Below are 22,400 nucleotides of genomic sequence, written 5' to 3' on the forward strand. Positions count from 1 at the left end.
TGTACTCTGACAGTTAAGTCCGTGATAAGGCACACTTCATTGAGCTGAGGCAGCCAAGAGCGAGTTTGACAAAGGTTGGCTTAGGAAACTGTGATCGGCTGTGTAACCTTTATCTGCAGATCTGCTGAACACCGTCTGCTGAATCCAAATGAGTGGGGCTGATGATCTGGCTGTGCGAAGGCATTATATTTTCTGTAGAAGCAGTCACTGCAAATCCTTTTCTTTGTGTCTGTTTTGCTTATTTTTATTAGCGGAAAGGAAAAGGATGAGACAAACAAATAGTTGTCAGTAGAACACACAGTTGGATTCACCATTTGGACTTTCCTAACGGTTGCCACCAATGCTTTTCCCATGCAAAATGTCAAAAATATTTCCAAATGTGACCAGATCTTGTTTGCTATTCAGTAAACATTTGGGGAACCTAAATACCTCATCTTTCACACCTAACATGGGAAAACTTTCTGTCTGTGAGCTCTAGTGAAATACACACCTAGTAAGAGGGAAGAAAGAGGTGTATTTTTAAAGTAAATGTTATTTGAATTTATTTGTACAGGAGGAAGAACAAGAGCCCCTGCCTACCAAGAAATGGCCCACAGTGGATGCTTCCTACTATGGCGGACGAGGAGTTGGAGGAATTAAAAGGATGGAGGTTTGTACGATATGGAGATGCCAATTCACTAAAACACAAGCTCTCTGAGGCTGCAAATGGTGGAAACAAAGGCTTTTAAAGTGTACTGAAAATACAAGGGCATAATGTGTGCTTCTTTTCCAGTGACATAAGCCTTGTAAAATTTTTTACTATTTTGAACAATTTTGACCTTGCCTATGAAAGAACAGCTTTCAGTAGTTCCATTTGACTGGAACTTTAAAGAGCTGCCTGAAGACATGCTCTTTCCATCAAGCTAATGAGAAAGAGGGAGTGAGAGCCTTTTCTGAATGTTTTGGAAGAAATTACAGTGAAACATAAGTCCTCCAACTGTGGGCCAGCCAAATGCGCTGACAATGGTGATGCTAAGGAGAGGCTTGATCCCAAAGGAACTCACAGCGACAACAGTGCCTGTCTTTGAAGAGACATGATAGCATCATGTTAATTAAAACAGAATGAAAAATGTGCATCCTTATGGGCACGTCCTTATGTCAGATTTTATAGTCAAGTCAGCCTTTATGGAATTTGCAAAGCAGTTTTCTGCAGTTTTTAACTTCAGTCTAGGAAACTGTTTCTGTCTGAAATACCCACCTAGGCCCTGTTGATGTATCTTGATGAAACTTTAAAGGCAATGGCCTAAGAATCAGCTTTGCTTGAGTTCTTAAATGCGGTAGAAGAACATGCAAGATTAAAGCTGTGCTGCTTATGTGTGTTTCCTTCAGCGGTTCAGAACTACTAATTTAGAAGAGCTTCAGATTTTAGAAAAAGAAAACATTTTGTGCAGTGCTTTTCAGAGCCAAACTAGAAAATACTTACCAACGTAAAGAATTACAAGCTTGGATTTCTAACAGGAGCCATGATGAGCTCCAAGAGTTCCAGGAGGGCTTCCAGGGTTTACGTCTTTACAGTTTGTAAATGGGATCTCATACAGTAAAAGAGAAACCAAACAGATACCTCATGAACAAAAGTAACATCAGTGCCATAAATAAATGCATTTCATCACATGGCAAAAATACAGTATTTTCTCTTCAAAGAAGGGAGTGGAAAGTAACCATCAGGTTAGAAAATATTTTCATCTGTGCTAGGAGTTTTGCACAAGACTAAGGGCTATACACGTAAACCAGCTGAAATTGCTGACAACACAATCAGGGGCTCTGGAAAGGCAACTCATTCTGTGGAGCTGTCCCTGTCCATCTCCGGGATCTGAGAGTACTGATAAATTCCAGGGTTGGGTGTCATGTCATAAATGCCTCCGCATTTGAATACGGAGCTTTACCTCTGTCCTGTCTGTACCAGTAGGGCTGAGGAAAATGCTGTCTTAACAGCCCTTCCCCAGCTGTTGGGACAGAGTGGTATCAGACCTCATAACTTCCACTGGCTCAAGAGAGAACATTGCTTTTTTGGTGAATCAGGGCAGAGTGAATGTGGAAACAAGAGAGAAAATGAAAACAGACTTAGGATGATGAAGGTGAGCGGGTCAAAGGGAGCTTATTCCTTACTTGAGAGTTAAATGTTGTTTCTGTGCTGTGACCAACGAAAAACTTGCTGGACTAGTCATTATGTTTCTTCCTGGGTTTCAGTTCATGTAGTAATGCAGTTGTCTATTTTTTTATTGCTCCTCTGTGCTCTCTTCTTCTGGCAGCTTGATTCTTCTGGCAGCTGTCTTGCATAGACAAAACGAGAGCATGAACCAGTAAATGTCTGCTTACCACTCCTGTCCTACTTCGCTTCCTATATTCCCTTTCAGGGCAGTTACACATTCACTCCTGCCTTCTCCACTAGCTTCACCCCTCTATGACAGTCCAAAATAATTTAGCCAGCGTTGTTCACCCTTCCTAGATCTGTATTTTGGCATTGCTTTAAAGTTTTATGGTGTAATTTCTAGACCCCACCCATTACAGGCAGTAAACTTTTATGTCAGACTTCACAAATTCTGGTTTCTTCTGAGTGAAGTTGCTTTAGTCGGAAGGAGAAGGTCATTTTATCAGTAAGGAATCCACCATCTACCTCTAAGTGGTTTTAACAGTGTTTAAAATACATTTTAACAACGTCATAAAAACCACTGTAAAAGTACCATTGATCACGGTGAAAGATACAGATGCATTTTAATGACCCAGCAGGGCCTACTTGGACATGAAAGCCTGTTCTGATATTGCAGAGAGAGGATTCCCCAGTGAGAAAAAGAAATCACTAAGCAAGCCAAACAGTAAAGTTCAAAATAACAAAAAGGTTCAAAACAATCCCCCTCCTAAGAAATGATGGTCTGTATTTTACCAAGATGAGTTACAGTACTGCAGACCAAGTTTAGCTCTGTTGTACTTTGCTGCTGTCATTCTGTATGGTGAGATGACAGTGGTAAAAGACACACAGTGGTGATAAGGTGACAAGATTTTTCCCCAAGGTATTTATTTTTCTGAAGGGGGCTAGACTCTGACTTGCCTACATGTTTTCCTCACTTTCTGTGTCAGCCCATTCTGCAAATGGTGCTGATGAGCATGAAGAAGTCAGGCTGTTTCCTTCTCCCGTGCTATGGCATAATTATCCCGGCACATTATAGAATGTCCCTAGCAAGAACTGGAGCAGTATTCTTCCATCCCTCTGGGTAACAGAAGGAAGACCAGGGGTGTGTCTTTTTCCTGGTGAGCAAAACGATGTGCCCCTTTGCAGTGGGAAAGCTGTTGCATCGCACGGTTCTTGTGCCTACTTCTCAAATGCTTTGTATTGGCAAGTAGCAAGACAGAACTGACGTACAGCTCCCAAGCAGTGTGCAGTGAAGCTCTTAATTCTTTCCCTCAGGGTGGAAGGTCAGTCTTCTCTGATTTTTCTTACTTGGATTCTTCTCTTTTCATGACTGGCATCTCCAGTCAGGAGGTCACTGAAAAAACCAAGTATGTTGGTGGAGTCCTGCAGTAATGGTTAGTTATTTTCTAGTAACAGTTTAATGACTCATCAGTGTGTCACATTTACTCAAGATGTAATGTCAAAATTTAATTTCCTGGGCTTAGGTGTATCAGGTCCTCCTTGCAGGCTAGATTGTAGCAGAGGGCATGATTTAGTAAGTCTTGCACTGAAAATAATCCAGACCAGTTTTACTAAGAACTTTCAAACTCCAGCCACAGCTTTAAGATGCTGTTTTTGGATGATAAAGTAACAGTCTTGTCTAGTCTTGTTTCTTTGTACAATACAGCAAACATCCTTGCTCAAATTGCTGCACGGTGTTTCCAATTACAAGATGAAATAAGATTACTGTAGCAAGACAAATCATCTCTCTTGGAAGGTTTTTTCCTGTATTTCCTCTTTATAGCATAGTAACTACAACCTTTTATGAAGTGGAAATATGTGCTTGTCTCACCACCAGCAGTAATCCAGGTTTCCTTTCTTTCTGAAGCCTTTGTATATATTTTATATACTTGTGGTGGTGATAAAATATACACTGCTACATGTTTTACATTTACTTATTATGCAGGTTAGACTGATTCATCTGCGTTTTCTCCAGTGTGTATCTTCTTGCAGAACTACTTGAAAACTTGGGCTTCTGCTAAAACTCGCTCAAGTATCTATCGCCTTCTGTGTAGATTGGGGTTCTCAACAAACATACTGTGCTAGGAAATCTGGGGTGACAAAAATCTAGGCTTTCTTTGGTGCCAGATTAAGGTCTGGTATTTCAGGATATATCGGAACTGGAAATCATATTTTTACATCATCAGTTAAAGAAGATTTCCCAGTTTTCCTGTCTCCTATCTAGCCTGTGTGATGCATGGTGGAATTTTCTTTCAGTATTTCTCTTGACTTTTTTCTACTGAGAGACTCATATTTACAAATATATTTAACTAAGACTGCTTGTCATCAAAAATGAAGAGGGAACATTTTCCTCAGTACCTCCCCTCTTGTTTATTCAGAACTTCTTCCAGATTTAAGCTTTTTTAGCTACTTCTGTTATTTGCAACAGCTTCCTTGTCCTTTGCATGCAGTGCATTTACATCTGAACTCTGGCTTTACTTACTTAGGTTCGCTGGGGTGATAAGGGATCCACGGAAGAAGGGGCTAGATTAGAAAAAGCAAAAAATGCTGTGGTGAAGCTCCCGGAAGAACCAGAAGAACCTTTTCATCCTAAACCACCTAAACCAAAGCCTACCTCACCAGCCATTCAAGAGAAGTGGTATACGCCAATTAAGGTAAATTTTAGTCTTCAGTACAATATAATCTTGTACTGAAGGTTGGATTTTGTCTGCCTTACCAGTCTTACATGCTGAACCATACATTATTTTTGAAGTATTCCCATTCAAGTGTAACGTACTACTCTCAAAGTGAACACCTACTCAGGATGAATAGCAGGAGCCATTTTTAGCCTAAATGCAGTACTTCATCATTACTGCCACATTCTGTTTTCCCTCCCCAGAAAAGGGACATATGATACAGTAAGAGTACTAAAATCTGTGGGGGTTTTATTGACATTTGGTCTATCTCAATGTATATCTAATTAAGCCTAAAATTACAGTTTGTAGCTGTTGTACCAACTTTTAAACATACATACTCATTACCAACCAAGAAAAGCAAAAAAATATATAAAACAATATAATGCAAAAAGTCTGACAAACAAGTGAAGCATAATAAATGGCTTAAAATAAAATTCTGTTTTATTTTTTAAAATTTCTAAAATAAAATAAAAAAAAAGTTTTCCTCTGTAGATGACATGAGTTGCTTGCAAACCCATAACAAACTCTTCTTAAAAACGAAAGATGGGTCCATAAATGCCTTGCTTTATATGTGTAAAGCAGAGAATACACAGGTTTAGCTGGCACTATGGATACATCTATTCTGTCTTCACAACGTCTGATAAGTCCTTTCTGACCACCGGAAGGTCCTGAAGCTGCGTTACCCACACACACACGCAAACTCGGCAACCCATCTGTGCGGAGCAGGATGCTTCTGACAAGCAATGGAACTGCTGTGCATGTTCGGCACAGGTAGCCTGCGTGCTCGCAGTGAACCTGCTGCATACGCTGCCTGTGGGACTTACTGCCCAGCACAAATCAGACCTAGCAGGTCTGAGGCTTCCTGAGAATGATAAACTTGCTATATACGTGCTGTAAAGACAAATACATTTATATGTGGGAGAAATCCCAGATGGACATATGGCAATGGAGCCCAAAATATTGGCAAATAAACATATTACTTCTACACAGCTCAGCAGTAAACGTGGGTTAGGTCACCGCTACTCTGCTCCCAGTGGAGGTGAGAGTGCAGGACGGAGCATTCACTGATGGGAAAGAACAGCACCACGGCTGTGCAGCATAGGTGGCACAGCCTAAGCTTATACTTTGCTTCTCTGCCTCTGAGGAACTGGTGCTCATTCTTCATGTAAATGTAAATTTCTCCATGGATGTCCTCGGACTGTAACTTAGCAGGTGTGGTGTACTTTCTGTCGACTGATTTTATTGTACTGAAAGTCCTGTTCTCTATTGCCACAGGGTCGACTTGATGCGCTGTGGGCACTGTTACGAAGACAGTATGACAGAGTCTCTTTGATGCGACCACAGCAAGGAGATGAGGTTTGTGTGTGGCGTGTGCATCTGCTATGGTTGGCAAAAGTGGGGCATGTTACAGCCAGGCTTTAGCAGCTGTTGAACACCAGTAATTCTGTGACCTTAACTAAAAAAGCACTGCAACCAAAAGAATAGCACAGCAGAAAGAATAATGCACTGGGGAAACAAAGCGTGTTGAAAGACATATCACACCAGCCCAGATAGGTTGCAGAGGCTGGATCTCCTGAAAGCAAAGTGAAGGATTCTGTATTTTGTGAGTGTTCAGCTGGAAAACAAAAACACAGCATGCACTTCATTCAGTGTAAATGCTCTGTAGCAAATACTAAACCTTTCTTATAACCAGTTATTTGTAAGACTAGAGTCTGGCAGTCAGAATACTAAAACCACCTCAAACTGAAGTGACCACCAATAACTTTCATGCAAGTTGCTTCACATAGCTTTGCACTTCCATGCCAAGGACAACTTTCACAGAAAGAAAAGGTGAGGAAGCTAGTTTTCTTATAGTACACTCATGGCCTGTGAAGAAGTGGCCTCCACTAGAGACTGCTATGACTGGGAAGTGGAGTTATGGTTTGAACTTTTTGCAGTGAGGCTATACTGTGTATTTCTGATCGTTATTTCTTAAGAAAGTATTACTTTAAATCTTAGCATTTATCTCAAATACCTATTGACAAGGTATTTCGGATCTACTGGGACCATTCAGCTTTCCTGTTTGTGGCACATTGAGAGACATAGGAGCAAAGAATTTCCTCTAAATGAGATGGCAACTTACAATAAATCAACAAACTGGCCCCAGATGGGTGTGACAGATGAGATCCATACTACAAAGCAGTAGCGTCCAAGAACACTATATTTGCAACATATACCATAACGATGACATAAAAGAATTAGAGGGGTTAAAGGCAAGGAGTTACCTTTGGAGAATGAGAGGTAATCGGTATTTAGATTATTTTCCTGGGGTGAAGTATGGTACTGTTCTGAAGAAGGAAAAGGTGGGACTTAAGACAAGGACAAGCGTTGGAAGAAGCAGGATGACAAAGTGCAATGCTGGAAATAGGGAACACAGTCAAATACTAGTGTTACCATTCTAGTTGTCACGTTGGCAAATTATTTACTGTTTGCATGAATGATGCATGTTACAAGTAGGAGAATTAACAGTAACAAATCTATATACAAGATATACAGTACAATACAATTCAACAGGTAAATTCAATGTAAATGGAAATGTAGAAGAAATGGTGCCTGAACAGGCTAAAAAATAAGTCAGTCAGGCCCTGTTTTGAGGATTTCTGACCATAAAGACAGGCAGTTACTACAAAAATTGCCTGCCAGTGGAGGCTTTGCTGAGCCACTGTGAAGTTAGGCATCTGCTTTCTCTGGACCTGGCAGGAAGACGTTGACCAACATCTTGGTTTATGAAAAAGAGAGAAGTAGCTCACAGATCTTCAGTATCCCCACTGAAAAATGGAGTAGGATTTGTACTGATTAATAAATTCTAAACCAATGGTGTGACCTGTGATGCTGTAGGAGTGCAATTTCTCTCTGGCGTGGTATTTTACATCTTGGGGGAAAAATACAAATCCTTTTACTTGTTCCTAACTTGCTAGGTAGAGATCCCATGCCGTACCCCTGATGAGTATTAAGTCAGTGGACAAATGAGCAGTCATGCATATGTACAGCCAGACATGCATACACATACTTATTTGGAAGCGCTCTTATGGTAAACAGCAGCCACATAATTGTTTTGTTTTGTTGTCCTTCTTTTATTGTTCAAGAACTTGGTAGTTCCCATTTGTAGAAGAATTCACTGCTGAATTCAAGTCCTTGATCAAGTAATTGAAATTTAGGCATGAAGTATCAAAGCAGAGTGAGCTTTTTCTTCCTCCGCTCCCACCTCTGCCATGTTGCCAGACAATGCTAGGGTGGCCTAGTTTGAGTGCTGCACGCAGTTGAGCCAAGAAGCTTTGATTGTGGATGGAGGTCCTTTGAGTCATAAATTTTTCAGGTAGCAGTCCGTGAGGTTAGGGAAGCTTGTACAGGTGTGAGCTAGCAGGTTGTCGCCGACATCTGTTTGGAGTGGAGGCACAGGTCCTCAGCAGCCTGCAGCGAGGCTGCAGGATTGTCAGCAGATGTAGTTAAGAGTGGCAGAACAGTTTTGGTCTCACATTTGCCGCCTGGGGGCTGAAACACTAAAGGTAGAGTGGGGGTGGACACAGCTGCGCTCCTAAACATGCCTCAGGCACAAATAAAGAGATCTAATATAGTTTGACTCTGTTGTGGTGGGGAGATGAGGACAGAGAGCCACTTCAGAGACAACTTAATGCTGCAACATCTGCCGCCAAGTTTCCAGGGAGTGACAGGGGACAGCAGGTACAGATCGAAGTCCCCACATAAACAGCCTCCATTAAGCCATGAACTCTTTTGAAGGGCTCCCATCAAACGTAGTGGAGTCCGCAGCAGGAGATTTTGTTTTCAAAGCCACGTTTTGTTTTCTGCACTAACAAGATAATTTATAAATGATGCATTACCCTGCATTCATACTCCTATCTATAATTTCTTTCCTTTTTTTATTAAAGTGGCAAAGAAGAATGAACTGTGCGAGTTTTGGGGTACTTTGATAAACCAGTTAACTGTCTGAGGGTTTTAACTGACATTATGGCAACCTTCAGTCTACAGCGTTAAGTTCAACTAGGAAGTAGAGCTGAGTGTGTGTGCCGTTACGGCGGCGTTGTGGAGGAGCAGCTGCCATTGTTTCTGACTGGAACACCTCTTCCAGGGATTTTGTTACTGCCCAAGAACAGAACCTGGTACAGGTTTCCAATGGGAGCGTTAGGGTCCTGTTCTTTTCTCTAAATCCTTGTGTTTATTTTCTGATTTGTAGTTTAGCACCTAAAGGTAATCACCAGGGTTTTTGCAATTCTTGAAAATATGACCATGTTGCTTTGTGCAATTTGATAGTGGCTGAGATTCTGATCCTGTGCACATTTATGCATGCAAATGTATTTTAAGTCCGCAGACAGCCTATGGCACTTCTATTTTAAGATTTTGCCCTATTGGGATGCAGATATGTGTGACTGGTAAAAGGAAAAAATCCATAACTAATTCTAGAAGAAATTCTACAATAGAACTATTGAATGCTTTCAGCTTTTTTAAGGTTACAAAACAGCCTAATAAAAAGGAAGACAATTCTTCTTGTTTTTAATTTTAAGCCTATTAGCATTTACCTGCTTTAGATTCGTTTATAATAATGGCTGCAGAATCAGTGCAAGCATCTGTTTAAACTGATGTTACTTTGTGAGCATCTCTATGTTATATGAAAGAATTATATTATGCATTGTAACTCTGTTAGCATCACACAATTTACAGTTAGAAACCCTTTGACAGTATTGCATTCTCTGAGAAGAGGCCCATGTTACTGTTCCCTTTGTGTTTCTTCAGTAATTCATATGCTGGGCACAGGCGGAAAATACTAGATCATTAGCTCAGTCTGTCAATTGTAGAGTGGAATAGTAATTGTTAGGAAGCTGATGCTTCGAGTGCCTTACAACTGAGAGAAAACTTGCTGTTTTGAAACAAAAGACTCACTGCAGTGCCTAGTAGCATCCTAGCTGTCAGTTCCCACAGTGCCTTCCCTGGGTTCGATGGGCAGTTCATCACCAACCTTCGCAGCAGAGCTGCCCGTCTGCCGGCACTGTTACTAGCCTAGTGCTTTATAACTCGCTGAGCGATGCTTGCTTGCCTGCAGGGTAATGGGAGCAGGAATGAGACTGTATATTTCTCCTGTATCCTCTAAAACCAGAATTGTTTGGCCATTTCCTACCCAACGAGGACCTCCTTCAAGAAAATGGAAGGTGATTTGGCTTTTTTCTTTAATCACTGCAAATTGTTGAAATATATAGAGAAATAACAAGTTACAGTTAGAGAAAGATTACTGTGGTACTTGGAAGTAGTACACTTTTTGGTTTAAAACTTAAAAAAACCCCTGCACCTAGCAGGTGTTGTATTACAACATAAGATGGCTCACTGGAGCTCCCTGTTCAGTGATAGTATGATACAGTGTCTTTGGTGGAACATGGAAATTATGCTCAAGAAATTGTTGACTGAGAGTTTTAAAAAGAAACTTCACCATCACTCACATAGCACAGTTTATGTTTATGCTGGATCTTCTAAATTGCTGCAATGGTAAGAAGCTGCAAAACTAGTTAAGAAATATGTGAGATTAGAAGGGAGTTAAAGCACCTCTTTTTCTTAAACGATTTCTGCCAAAATACTCCTTCTGTCACTTCTTCAAGTGAGAATGTGTTTGTATAGACCTGAGAGCCAAACTGGAGCCAAAGTTTTTCTTAAACTTCCAGAACAGACCCATATTACTGTTAAAATTAAGTTCACTGTTACAGAAAGTAGGAGAAAACATTTGAACTGCCCTATTCAGACTGAATTCAGGGGTTGGTCTCTGACGTAAAGCAGTGCATCGCACCGAGTGAAGCACTGAACTAAATTTCAGGAAAAACAATCATACTTTGGCCTGACTAAAAGAAAAAAGTGTTTTTTTGGAGAGGACACCTGCCCCTTTTGTTAAAATGGTGAGCAGTAGCCAAGAGATAAGTATAAGTATGAATTACAAACTTACTGGAGTTTTGTTGTGCTGAAGATGCAGAAGAATATTCTGTAATGAAAACATCTAGATAATAGTACTTCCTCCAAAAGGATGCTCATCGTAAATGGGTATCACAGCTTCACTTTATTAAAACCGGATTGCAGGCTACCATCCAGGAGGGTCCAGCCTGTCTGCCTCTCAGGTGCCCCATCCTACCTAGAGTGGTTATTGTAACAGGTTTGCTGGCTGTCAAACCATATAAGCAGTAGTTATCATCTCTATTGAAAGATGATGTTGTTCTGGTGTTTGGAGAAACAAGGGTATTTTCCCATCTACGTAGGCAGTCACTTTTGGCACTCCCTCCCTTTGTGCAGATGAGTGCTGTTGCTCTTTAAAATGAGCCTTCAGAATTCATTAGTGTGAGTATAAACGCTTGTATGAATGAAATAGTAGAAAGAAAGAAACCTGCTTGTCAATTTTAAGGTCATGACACTTTTACCGATTTGACCCGTACTCCCACAGAGTAAACTGGTCAAACCAGCACTGACAAGACCTCGTGCGGGTCCTTGGAGGCAGTACCACACCGGTGAGCATGCTGCTCTGCCTGTGTGGTTCCCATATCTGTTAGACAGCAGCAGGTATGGTTGGGTGATGGTCCTGATGGAAGCACTGTCATGCCAGCACAGGATATACTTCGTGAGGCCGTGATATACTTTATAATAGAGCATTTTAAAAAGCTGAGCTGCCAGCAGAGCATGCAGCCAGAAGAAGTCTTGCTGTCTTTATTAGTTTACAAATGGCTAGCTGAAAGACAAGTGCTTTAGGCCTCCTAAAATGCAACAAATGCACCATACCGGGCATCGTGGTAACTTAATAATGCCTATTAGGAAAAGTCAGTCTTTTCTTGGTGAAGTATGAATTTGCTATAGCTGTCAAATACCTACTTTGCCACCCTAAAGAGCATTGCAATTCTTCCTCCGCTCCAAGCTGTACCAAAAAGAAAACATTTCATTTTTCAGTGCAGTTTTTGTTAATAACTGTTTGTTTCATTGGGCATGATTCAAAAGGGAAAAAACAAATTTGTTTCCTTCATTCCTCAAAACATTTTTTATGGAGTGGATTGCAGTAAACCCAGTTACATTTAATCACTACCTGGCTTCCAGCGAAGGGAGAGCAGTATATATCTAACCAAACCCAGTCATAAAACACAGCTCCCTGCTTGGGCAGAGCCCTTATGTAGTTCATGTTCATGCTGAGTATCTCATTAGTCCAGCTTACAGAGAGACCGGCTACCTTCAAGAAGTAGCAAGAAGAAAGCCAACAGGTTCATTCAGTTGCTACTTTCCAGAAGAGATGTGACAGCTTTGACTGTCTTGGGTGTCCAGATTTATGAACTAGTCCTACGCTCTTAACCAGATTAGTTCCTTTTCCATTAACTGCTGAAAGTAGGGCAGCTGTCCGAGCGGCTGGTTGTAAATTCGATAATGTCTGCTGTGTTAATCTGTAGGCTTTTCAGATGAAGAAGGCAGCAGATAACAGGATTAAAGTTTCACGACCCAGGGTTTTCACAGCCCGAGACGCGGGCGTAGGGGGATAGAGAATGACTTCTGTCATTAATCTTAATTGATTGCCAAGAGGTTTTAATCTGGGTTATTAATTAGGAAGGTCCTTAACACACTGTCTACATATCAACATCAGATGCTCTTTTGGGACTTTTGGGACATATGGCCTATCTTATATTTACATTCACACAATTTACACATACATACATTTCTGTATGAAGAAATTGTTACATGTATATATGCATACAAGTAGCTGTAGAAGCATTTGCATGCAGAGAGGCATCACATATTCTTTGGCAAAATGTGATGAAAAAGGAAAAACTGCTTTGCAGAAAGGTTAAATTTCCACGCAGTAAACGTGTATACCTCTGTTTATGCTGATATGTATATGAATCCATTTTGATGATATATGCCATTTATCTAGATTATCTTTCAAACAGAAATCTTTGATTTGCAGATTTAAGTAATCTTTAACTAAAGTGCAGTACATGGCTCTGTGTGCCTCTGGCCATTCAAACACAGAGACATTGCGAACAGAAACATTACCATTTTTATCTTCCACAGTTCCGATGAGTTAATGTTCAGGCCTTCACTTTTCACTTTTCTTATTTTTAAACAAGTTACTGTTGGACAGCTAGAATGGATAGAGGTGCAACTATCCATAGCTGCAGCTACGTAACTATGTGATAAATCCCAGTAATGTTGCTTCAACGTTTACCAAAGTACTGTTTGCAGGAGGAAATATTAAATTATGATTTCAGTATATAAACCAGGCAAGAAAAGAAAACACTGTGACAGAGTCCTGGCATTTGAATTTTGTGCAGATTTGAACTGTGCCACAAATTTCTGCAGTCTTTCCTTTCTTTACAGAAGATTATTTACATGATTAATCCCGTGTATGGAAACGGGAGCCATGGCTGAGGAGGCCCTTTGTTTTAAGTCCTCTGCGAGTGACAGTGGAAGACTGCTGTTTTTTGTTAAGCGTGCTAGGCCATGCTGTGTCCTGCTTTCCAAAGCAAAATGCAAACATCATAACATAAGGCAACCATTTAGTTACTCGGGAGGTGAAAAGTTTGCTTTATAAAGTGTTCGCAACAAGTAAGAATGCTTTGAGATACTTCAGACTAGAGAGAAGGGTGTAACTGCAGTTTTCTAGGAAGAGACGGAAAAAAAAAAAAAGGCCTGTAATCAGGGAGGATTTGCTGACAACTGAGTCCAAGAATTTCTGAGTTTTTGCTGGGAAATGGAGATTGATCACTTGGCTCACCTAAAGTTAGGCTGTAGCAGCTTGTAGACAAAGCAGCTGTAATGCTGTAGGGACCTCTATCAATGGAAATGCACATGAAACCATGTGAAAGCTCTTTTGTCATGTCCTTTTTGGGTACTGCGTTGCCTCTTTGAAACAGTTATGTGCAGCTTTTACTCTTCTGCAGTAAATTGCATTGTCTTCCCTAAGTAGAGGTGTGTCAACTATTGCACCACCACACAGGGGCATCCCACAAAAGCACCCGCCTGCCAAAGACTTGCTGTGGTTTTCTGCTCCAACTTGGATCTCATAGGAATTAACTGCTGGCCAATTCCAGAGTACTTGGACTCTTAAAAAAGAATTAATTTTGACTCATTGCTAAGCTATTTATCAGAGTCCCATCTATGGAAGACTTACAGCGTGATGTCCTATATCGTCTTACTCTTGAAGCATGTTCATCTCAAGCAGCCTGTATAGCTTCATTTGGACTACTGGGCTGTGTGGGTTTTGCTAAAGTCCTGTCTTGCACCAGTCATTCAGCAGCCGCTTGAATCAGTGTGTAATTTTTCACTTTGCATCTGAGATGCTTCTGCTGAGAAGGTACAGCATAGTAACAACAGAATCCCAAGAAGGTGTCTTACTGATTTGGCGGAGAATCCATTGTTGTAGTGATTCAGGAGTTCTCTCACTGGGTCATGAGGGCCTCCATGTTGGCAGATTCAGGAAGAGGTCAGAACTTGGATTTCAGACAATGGCATCAATTCTTCCACCTTGTCACAAATTTGAAGTCCAAGGATGAAATTACTTTGATGACCATGATTCCTTGACATAACTCTGTGCCTGCCTTTTCCCTGTGAGTCACAGATAAAGAAGAGGAATAAAAATAATTTGAAACCACATTGTAAGCCACAGACACCAAGAGTGGATGAAAAGCCCTCCAATTGCTCACGCAGAATCAGCAAGGAATTTCCATTAGCTGTGTATCTGTACCCCTGTGAGTTTGCTTTTTAACAACACTTAAAAGATTTTATTTGGAGCAAAAATAATGCATTAGTCATTTAAGCTCCTGTGCTCCCAAAGATCATTAGGAATAGTGTATTTTATTGGAGATGGGATTCTCAATAGCTGTAGAAGTGAACGGCCCCAGCATTCTTCAACGGTGATATGGCATGCTTTAAAAGATTCAGACTGTGATTTCACTGCCACTTGGAGGAAATCTGTGCAAATACTTTGCATAGAGAGATGAGTGAAGATGGAAATCAACTGACCAGGAACCAGAGACGCTCCGGGATGGGAAACTTGGTGACAGAATGAAGTGAAAAGAAATAGGCTAGTTTTCCTTTGACTCTACTAGGCTCTTCTCTAACCAACAGGAAAGGCTTGTGAAAACATCTTGAAAAGACTATTTTTAGAAAGCGAGAGTTTGTGTATCACTTAGAAGGTGTTAGTGTCACCTGCAGGTAGCTGTGGCAGCTCAGGCTTCAAGGAGGCTTACTTCCTTAGGATGAGTTTATTATAAGCTTGTGCTAAATTGTAGCTAATTGGGTTCAGAGAATGCTCAAATACGCCCTCCCAGATACTCACTGCACCCATACAAGAGTCTCTAAAGCCTGAAAGCAGTTGCACATGTTAATAATTTTGTGCATGCAGATTTTCTCATTAGTTTTAATACAACATTATCAAGAAGAAGGCGGGGTGAGGGAGCTGTTCCATTATTTTGACATTGATTGCATAGCTGTTGCGGAATCAAGGCATGAACAAGAAGATAAGAAGTTGGGAGGGACTACAGTACATGTGCTGCTGAATGTGACAGCTGTATGTTAGAGGTGGACAGTGGGGAGAAAAAGAAAAAAGATCACAAAGTATATTTATTGCTTCTGATCTTTTTACTGTATTTCCATAATTCAAAATTACTTTTGTTCTGAAATAAATTTTTGCATGTCTAAGTCCATTATGAACTACAAGTCCATACAGAATTAACAAAAAAACCCCCTAAATACTTGGGTTAGTAGCATTTTAAAATGACAGAGTCTTGATAAGCTATAATATTTTCAGAACAACTCAGCTGCAATATCTTTATGGAGTGCCTTCAAGTAATGTACACCTCTCATCTTCGTCTGTTTGCATGTTCTATCTAAAGGGGAAAGTGCTACTTAGTAAAAGAAGTGAGTGTGCCACACATTGCCAAAGGCCATTATACTTTCAGGTTCAGGCTGACATCCATCCGTAAATTAGAATGTCTCAATACATTTGAGTGTTGTCTCTCAACAGTGTGACATAATGGCGCACCCTCAGCTTTAACATTTAATTTTAATAGTGAATGTGCTGCTTTTTGATGGTTTGTGTCATAGCCTTCATGTAATTTAAACAGTCTTAAAAAAAGTTAATTCAGTTACAAGTAATGGAGTTCTTAATGCTGCTTTGCATCACTAAGGATATATAGATGCATATGATTTTGTTCCTTTCAAGTCACTCTGAAATGAATTTTGCAACTTCTGATAACTGTGGTGGACAAATGCTAAATGAAAATCAATTATTTAAGTTTAAATGCACTAAGCTCACCATCTTCCTTCAACAGCCTCTGGTGGACAGCTAACCAGATGATAAGCAACAGTGTCACTGACCTATAGCCTTGTAATGTTTTAACGTAACCCTCTAAGGACAGCACTCCTCTGCCATTGCATTGCTTGTACTCTAGCACTCGGGATTTCTCATTCATAGATTACTTGATGTTTGATACACATTTCTACCTGTAGTTTTCTCCCACGGTATTGCTCCTTCTTTATTACTTAGTCTAGCAATCCAAACCCTGCAATTTAAATCAGTTTGATCACAATAAGAAGGATTAGGTTTTCTTGGATTTCATTATCACTTTTTTCCACTGGAAACAATAGAAATTCTTTCATGGTCTGAAATAAAAATTTCCTTGCTGGATACAAAATATTACTGTCTGATCAGAGAAGGTAAATGCAGGTGGAAAGTGCACGGTAGCTAGTAGTGCACTTTATGTCTTTCTGTGCTGAAGTAGATGGATGGTATTTCATTCTGTGTTCCAGTACAAGATAAAACCTGCTAAAATTTGGAATGGTTGTAAAATGATGGACAGGTATCTTTAGGAAGTAGAGTATGATCCCAGAAGAAAGTTGATTGTTTAGGGCTGAAATTTTTCAGAAGAGCCTAAGGGCTTTTAGGGTGTTACTCAGTACCATGGAAGAACTTTCCCAGCAAACCCAAGCGCACCTCAGTGCTACAAGCTGTAGCAGGTCTCTGAATCATGCAGCAATCCTGCATATTGTTACTAGAGAACAGCAGCTCACCCCAGGAGAGATGTTAGTTTCAGGGCACAACCTTATTCAGGGCTGCTTGCTTCTCCATTCCAGTGCTGCCTTGCCCTGTTCCTGGCTCCATTCCTCAGCTAGCATGGACTGCTCTGTTTGTCCACTGGAGAGCTTTAGGTGGCTATCTTAAACCTGGAGTATCTATCATAGTTGAGCCACAACTAGTCACAGGGCATTTATTTCATTGATAAAATAATAACATCTATAGGCAAAGGCTTCTGCGTGCTAATAGCCGGTTTGAGTCTCGGGCAGTTGATGGGAATGACCTTTCGTTTGTGCAGTCATTTTCATAATGATATTTGGGGTCAGGCCTGATAACCATCTGCCATGCATTGGTAGTAGACATCAGTTCCTTTGGTAGCATGATAGAGATAAACCCCAAGCAGATAGTCAGAGATCATAGTTCGCTAATGAACTTGATGGGGCATTTTATTAAGAATATGATGGCAACTAAGTAAGGTTTTTCCCTCTCATAGCCTGTTGTGGATTTGCGTCCCTTGAATCAATCTTAGTGAGCCAAGCACAACAGCGTCATACATCATCTCCTTGAAAGTCCTTCCTGCTCCTAGCATTTGCTTTTTTTGGTGTATAGGCATTCAAAACTTTTCAGACCTTCCAAACTGAAATCCCATTTATCCTTCCTTTTTTCCCTCCTACTGATGGTATGCCTTCATGTTTAACTTTCCCCATAAAGTTCTGGGCTAGTCTTTGTGGACCTGACCCTGGGGGTATCAAGGCCAGTTATCACTGGTCCTAGTCAGGGCCAAATCAATAAACAGCACAAAGCCATCAAGCTTGGAATAGCACTTTATACCATTTTATGCTTTAAATTCCTGCCAAGTACAACATAATTTTACTGAATGAAAGCCTGTTTCTCTGAGCTAAACAAACATAACATCTGTGGCTCAAATTGCAAGTGGTATTCTACATTTTGACTTTTAAAGGTTTGAGTGTTCTGGGTCACAGGTATTTAAGAAACCCCTTAATTTCCTGGCATACTACTCTAGTTCCGTTCATCCAGCCTGTTCACACTCAGCCTGCGTGGAGTGATGATAGCTGGGGATTAACCTGCACAGCGGATCCCAAGCTATGGCACTTGCCTCCCACTTCAGATCACTAAAACCTACATCTAATGGTTTTCAGCAAGGACTGCAACATTTCCTCCAAGGGCTTGTTTGAGGATTAGCAAATATAACTGGTCTTCAACTGAAATAATTATTTGTTATACCTGATCTATAAGGTGCTTCCATGTTAAAACTCAACTTTCTGGCTAATTGTACCTGCTGCTGACTTAGATCTGTGATTGCCAATGCTGCGTTTAGGCTCAGTGGTGGTGAGGGTTTGGTAACTTGTGAATGTAGCACTGAAAAATGCCTCCAATTTAGGCCTTCCAAAGTTCAGTTTTAATATATTTCTATAGTCCAAAAGAAAGTAAATTGAAGGAAATCTTCCTATTTCTTTAAATTTATATTTCCTATGTTGATTGTAATTAAAGCCCTTTTCTTCAAAGTCAGCCACATGCTCAGTTGGTGGTCTGTGAATACTCTTAGGTATGTTTGGTGTGTGTTTTATGTCAGTCTTTCCTGATTTATAAAACTATAAATGCGCTGCCTAGGGAAAGAAAAGAATATTAGTTTTTGGCTCAGAAGAAGTCAGGAAAAAAACCAGTACACCATATGCTACAGCAGTGAAGTGTTGTTGACGAGAGTATGCTTTATTGTCACGTATTTTCATGAAGACAGTAGTACAGAAATTTACCCCATATGTGCATCTCTGATCTGGTCACAGTCAGGTGTTCCTTACTGGAGTTTTAAGAAACATTTGCATGACTGAAATCTGCCCCTCTGGCATGAAGGCTGCAGGACCTGGCCTTTCACTGGCCTCTGTCAACCCTGCTGCCATACCCAAGATGGTAACCATCCATACCACCAAGGTGATTACGATGCGTTGAACATCTCTGAGCTTTTTTCCCTAGAGTACTACTGTACTTGAGTTTTTAAAAATGTTAAACTTATTTAAATTGTACATGGCCCCTGAATTTGTAAGAAGAAATGCTAAAGAAGACAGTTCTACAAAACAGAAACGCGGGGCTGTGAACTGTCTTGGCATTCAAAAGAAAGTGTATGACAGCAGCACTGATCAGTCTGATCAGCAAAGGAGACCTGTTCATTTATTGAACCTACTGTCAGACAAAGGCCAGCATGTGTGGGGCCCTGGTGCCTCCTCAGAAGCAACCACAGTGGTTCTCTCCGGGAGATGCTCCCAGCCGGGCTGAATCTCCAATGTTACTGAGAGCCCAAGGACAACTCACAGCAGCAAAGGGTCTGCCTGCTCTCCACTCCTTTCCTACCAGGGATGGTGAGGACTCGCACTGGCTGACACTCAAGACATTTTTCATCTGATGCCTCTTCTAGTCTGCTTCTCAGGCTGCCATCTCCACCAAGATCACAACAGAAATATACATGCTACTTGATAGGAGCGGAGGTATAAAAGACACTTCAACAAAACCAGGAGGAAGATATAAGAGAAACAGAAAACGTGCCTTCTAACTGGCTCATTTTTGATTTCCACTCAGCACTTCCCAGCAACTGGGCCACTGCTGCGCATACAAGTTGCAGGTTCATTAAATCCAACGTGTCTTCTCTGGGCAAAGCAGCAGGGCTTCCCCCGAGTGACAGTGGTGGTAATTAAGACACAGGAGACAGGGCAGCAGGTTTCTAAGGGTTACAGTGTCTAAGGAGGATGGTGCAATAAAGAACAAAGCCAGTGATAGCATCTGACATTTCTGTAGCAGTGAACTGCAAGTAATGAAGGCAGAGCCACCTTACATGATAGGGGATAAAGAGATGCCTCTAGTGAACTCTGAACAACAGCTAGGAACGGAAGGCTACTGATACAGGTAAAAGAGTTCATATTCCATTTTTAGTGGATGAAAATGGGAGAGTTAAACTCTAAAAGCGGAGACAAGGACCTTTGGTGCAAATGAAGTGCAACATACATAGGTTTGCTCCCATAGCTCTGTTGAGTGCAGGTAAATGTCACTGAATAATACCCCATTGGTATTATTCTCCACTCTCAGGGATCTCACTGCAATACCAGGGTTTTCTTCTATGTGATAACAACATACATGTGCAACACCACGCTGGTAAGTTTTGTGGAAGTGCCTAATGAATACATTCTTATTTGTCATGGAGCTTAAGGCATCTTAAGAGATTTTACCTTGTATACAGCACAAAAATCAAGTAAAGTCAGGTCTTACGCCAGACTAGACTGACCTATATGAAATCACCTGTACATACCAAAGATGTGAACTGCTTACTGGTAGAATATCATGGCATGAAAGGCTTTATTCTTAAGATGGCTCTGAACAATAGTTCTGTTAATACATGTTAATTAGACCTAAGCTGTGTGCCTTCAAGCCTTCTTGGAGACAAGATGGTAGCAACATCGGTCAGCCCACTTGGGAGAGGGGCAGCTGTTGGAGCTGACCACAGCCCTTGTCAGTGGTAACGACCATTAAGCAGACACTTCATCCCAGTCTCCCTCCTTCAGTGTACCAGTATCGCATTGGAATAATTACCGCATGTCATGCCCTGTTTTGCACACATTCTCCTCTTGGTCAGCCCAGTCACACAAGTGAGCTGTGACTGGATGCTAAACTAATGCTGGCTCTCTCTTTGTGTCTGGGCTTCTCTGTGTGTGTGTGATAGACACGCACAGAGCTCACCTCTGCACGCGTTATGTTCAGTGCACAGATAGTATCAGTGGGTAAGTTCCATCAGTGAGGGTCAGATGGCCGCTCTGTCCTTCCTGAACCCTGTCAGATGTGAATCATCATCATCATGTGAGGTGTTCCACCTCCTGGAGAGCCTGAGCTTTTATTGGCTGTACCATGCTCCACAGCTGTAGTCCCCTCCAGGCTGTGGGTCTCAAGAACACAGAGAAACCTTTTAATCCCATCTGGAACCAGTTCTCTCCATCTCTTTGGATTTCTGGGTTCTGTGCCCAGGACATCTTGATTCTGAGAGCTGTGTGGGTGCTACATGGTCTGAGAGGTAACTCTCAACAGATTTTAGCAAAGGACTGTTTTGCAGTTTGGAATAGATGGTGCATATCTTCACAGCTCAGATTCTCCATCCCTCCTTTTACTCTTCCGGTGTTACGACTCCTGGACCAGGCACATCTCTGTGTGGACTACTACTATGCCTGTACCAGCAGGAAGACACTTGAGGTTGGACAGGTGTATCCAGTGTTCTTGCTCCACCTTTGCAATGTTATACAAAGCAACCTGACCACTATAAATGAAGTTTTTTTTCTTTGGCTGCTGGGCCAGCTCAAGATCTGTATTGAAGAGGTGAACATTCAGAGATAGGAAAAAAATCAAGTCCAAGAAAAAGTGCTGTCCTGGCTGTCCCCTGCAGCGACTGAAGCTTAGACTGTCTCTCTTTGCTGATGAGTACCTGGGGAGATGGTGTGCTTCCTCTTTGCCCCTCCAAAAGGGTAACCTCAGGCAGGGGCACTGAGGCCAACAACCTCAGTTCTGTGGTCTGAACCCTGCATCCGATGAACAAACTTCACTCTACTTCTGGCTGTATTGAATGCAGACCTCATCCAAACGATTGTAAAGTCACCAGAAAACCAGGAAAATTGTTGTGAGAAATTACTGATAACCTGGTTTTATTTTTCAGTACATGCTTGGATATGGTATTTTCTGTGCTTTTGTCAAATGATGCTTTCAGCGGAGATCACCTGAAAAAGCTGGTTTGGCAGTAATGAAATGACTGGTAGAAGGAAACACAGCAAATTGTGCTCTGTGTTCAACTTTTGATTTAGGATCATTCTCCCCAGTGGTGGTTTACTGTCTGTCCTGCAGAGCCTGCATTAAGAGACTTCCTCCTGAGTAGCCTAACAGTTGTGACACTGTTACTGCAGAACCTATGTGTGCAGTAGTAAAAGCAACAGGAAATATTTCTGTTTTCCTGTTTGCAGCTGGTGATGTGCATTAGGATGACTTAATCCTCTCAGACTTGCAGTAAAGTAATGCTGGTTGGTGAGAGAGAAGTTCTGAATTTCCTTCTGGTGTAAGAGGGTGCAAATCTGTTTATATCAGTGGTAAGTTTAGTCATACACGTTTCAGGTTTTTGAGGCTGATATTTCCAGACATGCTACTCATCTGTTTTAAGGGTTCTTCATGCTGTAAGTTTGTGAAGAGCCTGCATTAGAGTTTTAAAGCACTGCTTTGGGAAGTTATTATCAGTAGATATTAATTATTGAATGTTATACCTTCTGGAAAAGTTGTTTCATCACTGGAAAGTGACCTTGTTAGAAGAGGCAGAGGGAAAGAGATGTATAGTGCCTCATGAGATCAAGTGGAGTGATGCGTATCAAGAGAAGACACTAAAGATTTATTGTCTGTGGCAAAAGAAACGGAGATCTCTGCTTGTGCAGTAAGTGTTTTTGACATC

At 41.2% G+C, this 22,400-nt stretch overlaps 1 protein-coding gene across 1 annotated transcript in view; it reads left to right on the top strand.

Annotated features, from left to right (window-relative positions):
- The window catches only part of ANTXR2 (ANTXR cell adhesion molecule 2), a 120,144-nt gene that overhangs the window by 67,204 nt on the left and 30,540 nt on the right, over nt 1-22,400 (top strand). The window contains exons 14-16 of the mRNA XM_037391869.1: nt 554-649; nt 4,654-4,821; nt 6,118-6,198. Of these exons, the coding sequence (XP_037247766.1) occupies nt 554-649; nt 4,654-4,821; nt 6,118-6,198 (345 nt within the window). The remainder of the gene's footprint in view (nt 1-553; nt 650-4,653; nt 4,822-6,117; nt 6,199-22,400) is intronic.

This window comes from Falco rusticolus, chromosome 1 (genome assembly GCF_015220075.1).
Source record: "Falco rusticolus isolate bFalRus1 chromosome 1, bFalRus1.pri, whole genome shotgun sequence".
Classification (NCBI taxonomy): Eukaryota; Metazoa; Chordata; class Aves; order Falconiformes; family Falconidae; genus Falco; species Falco rusticolus.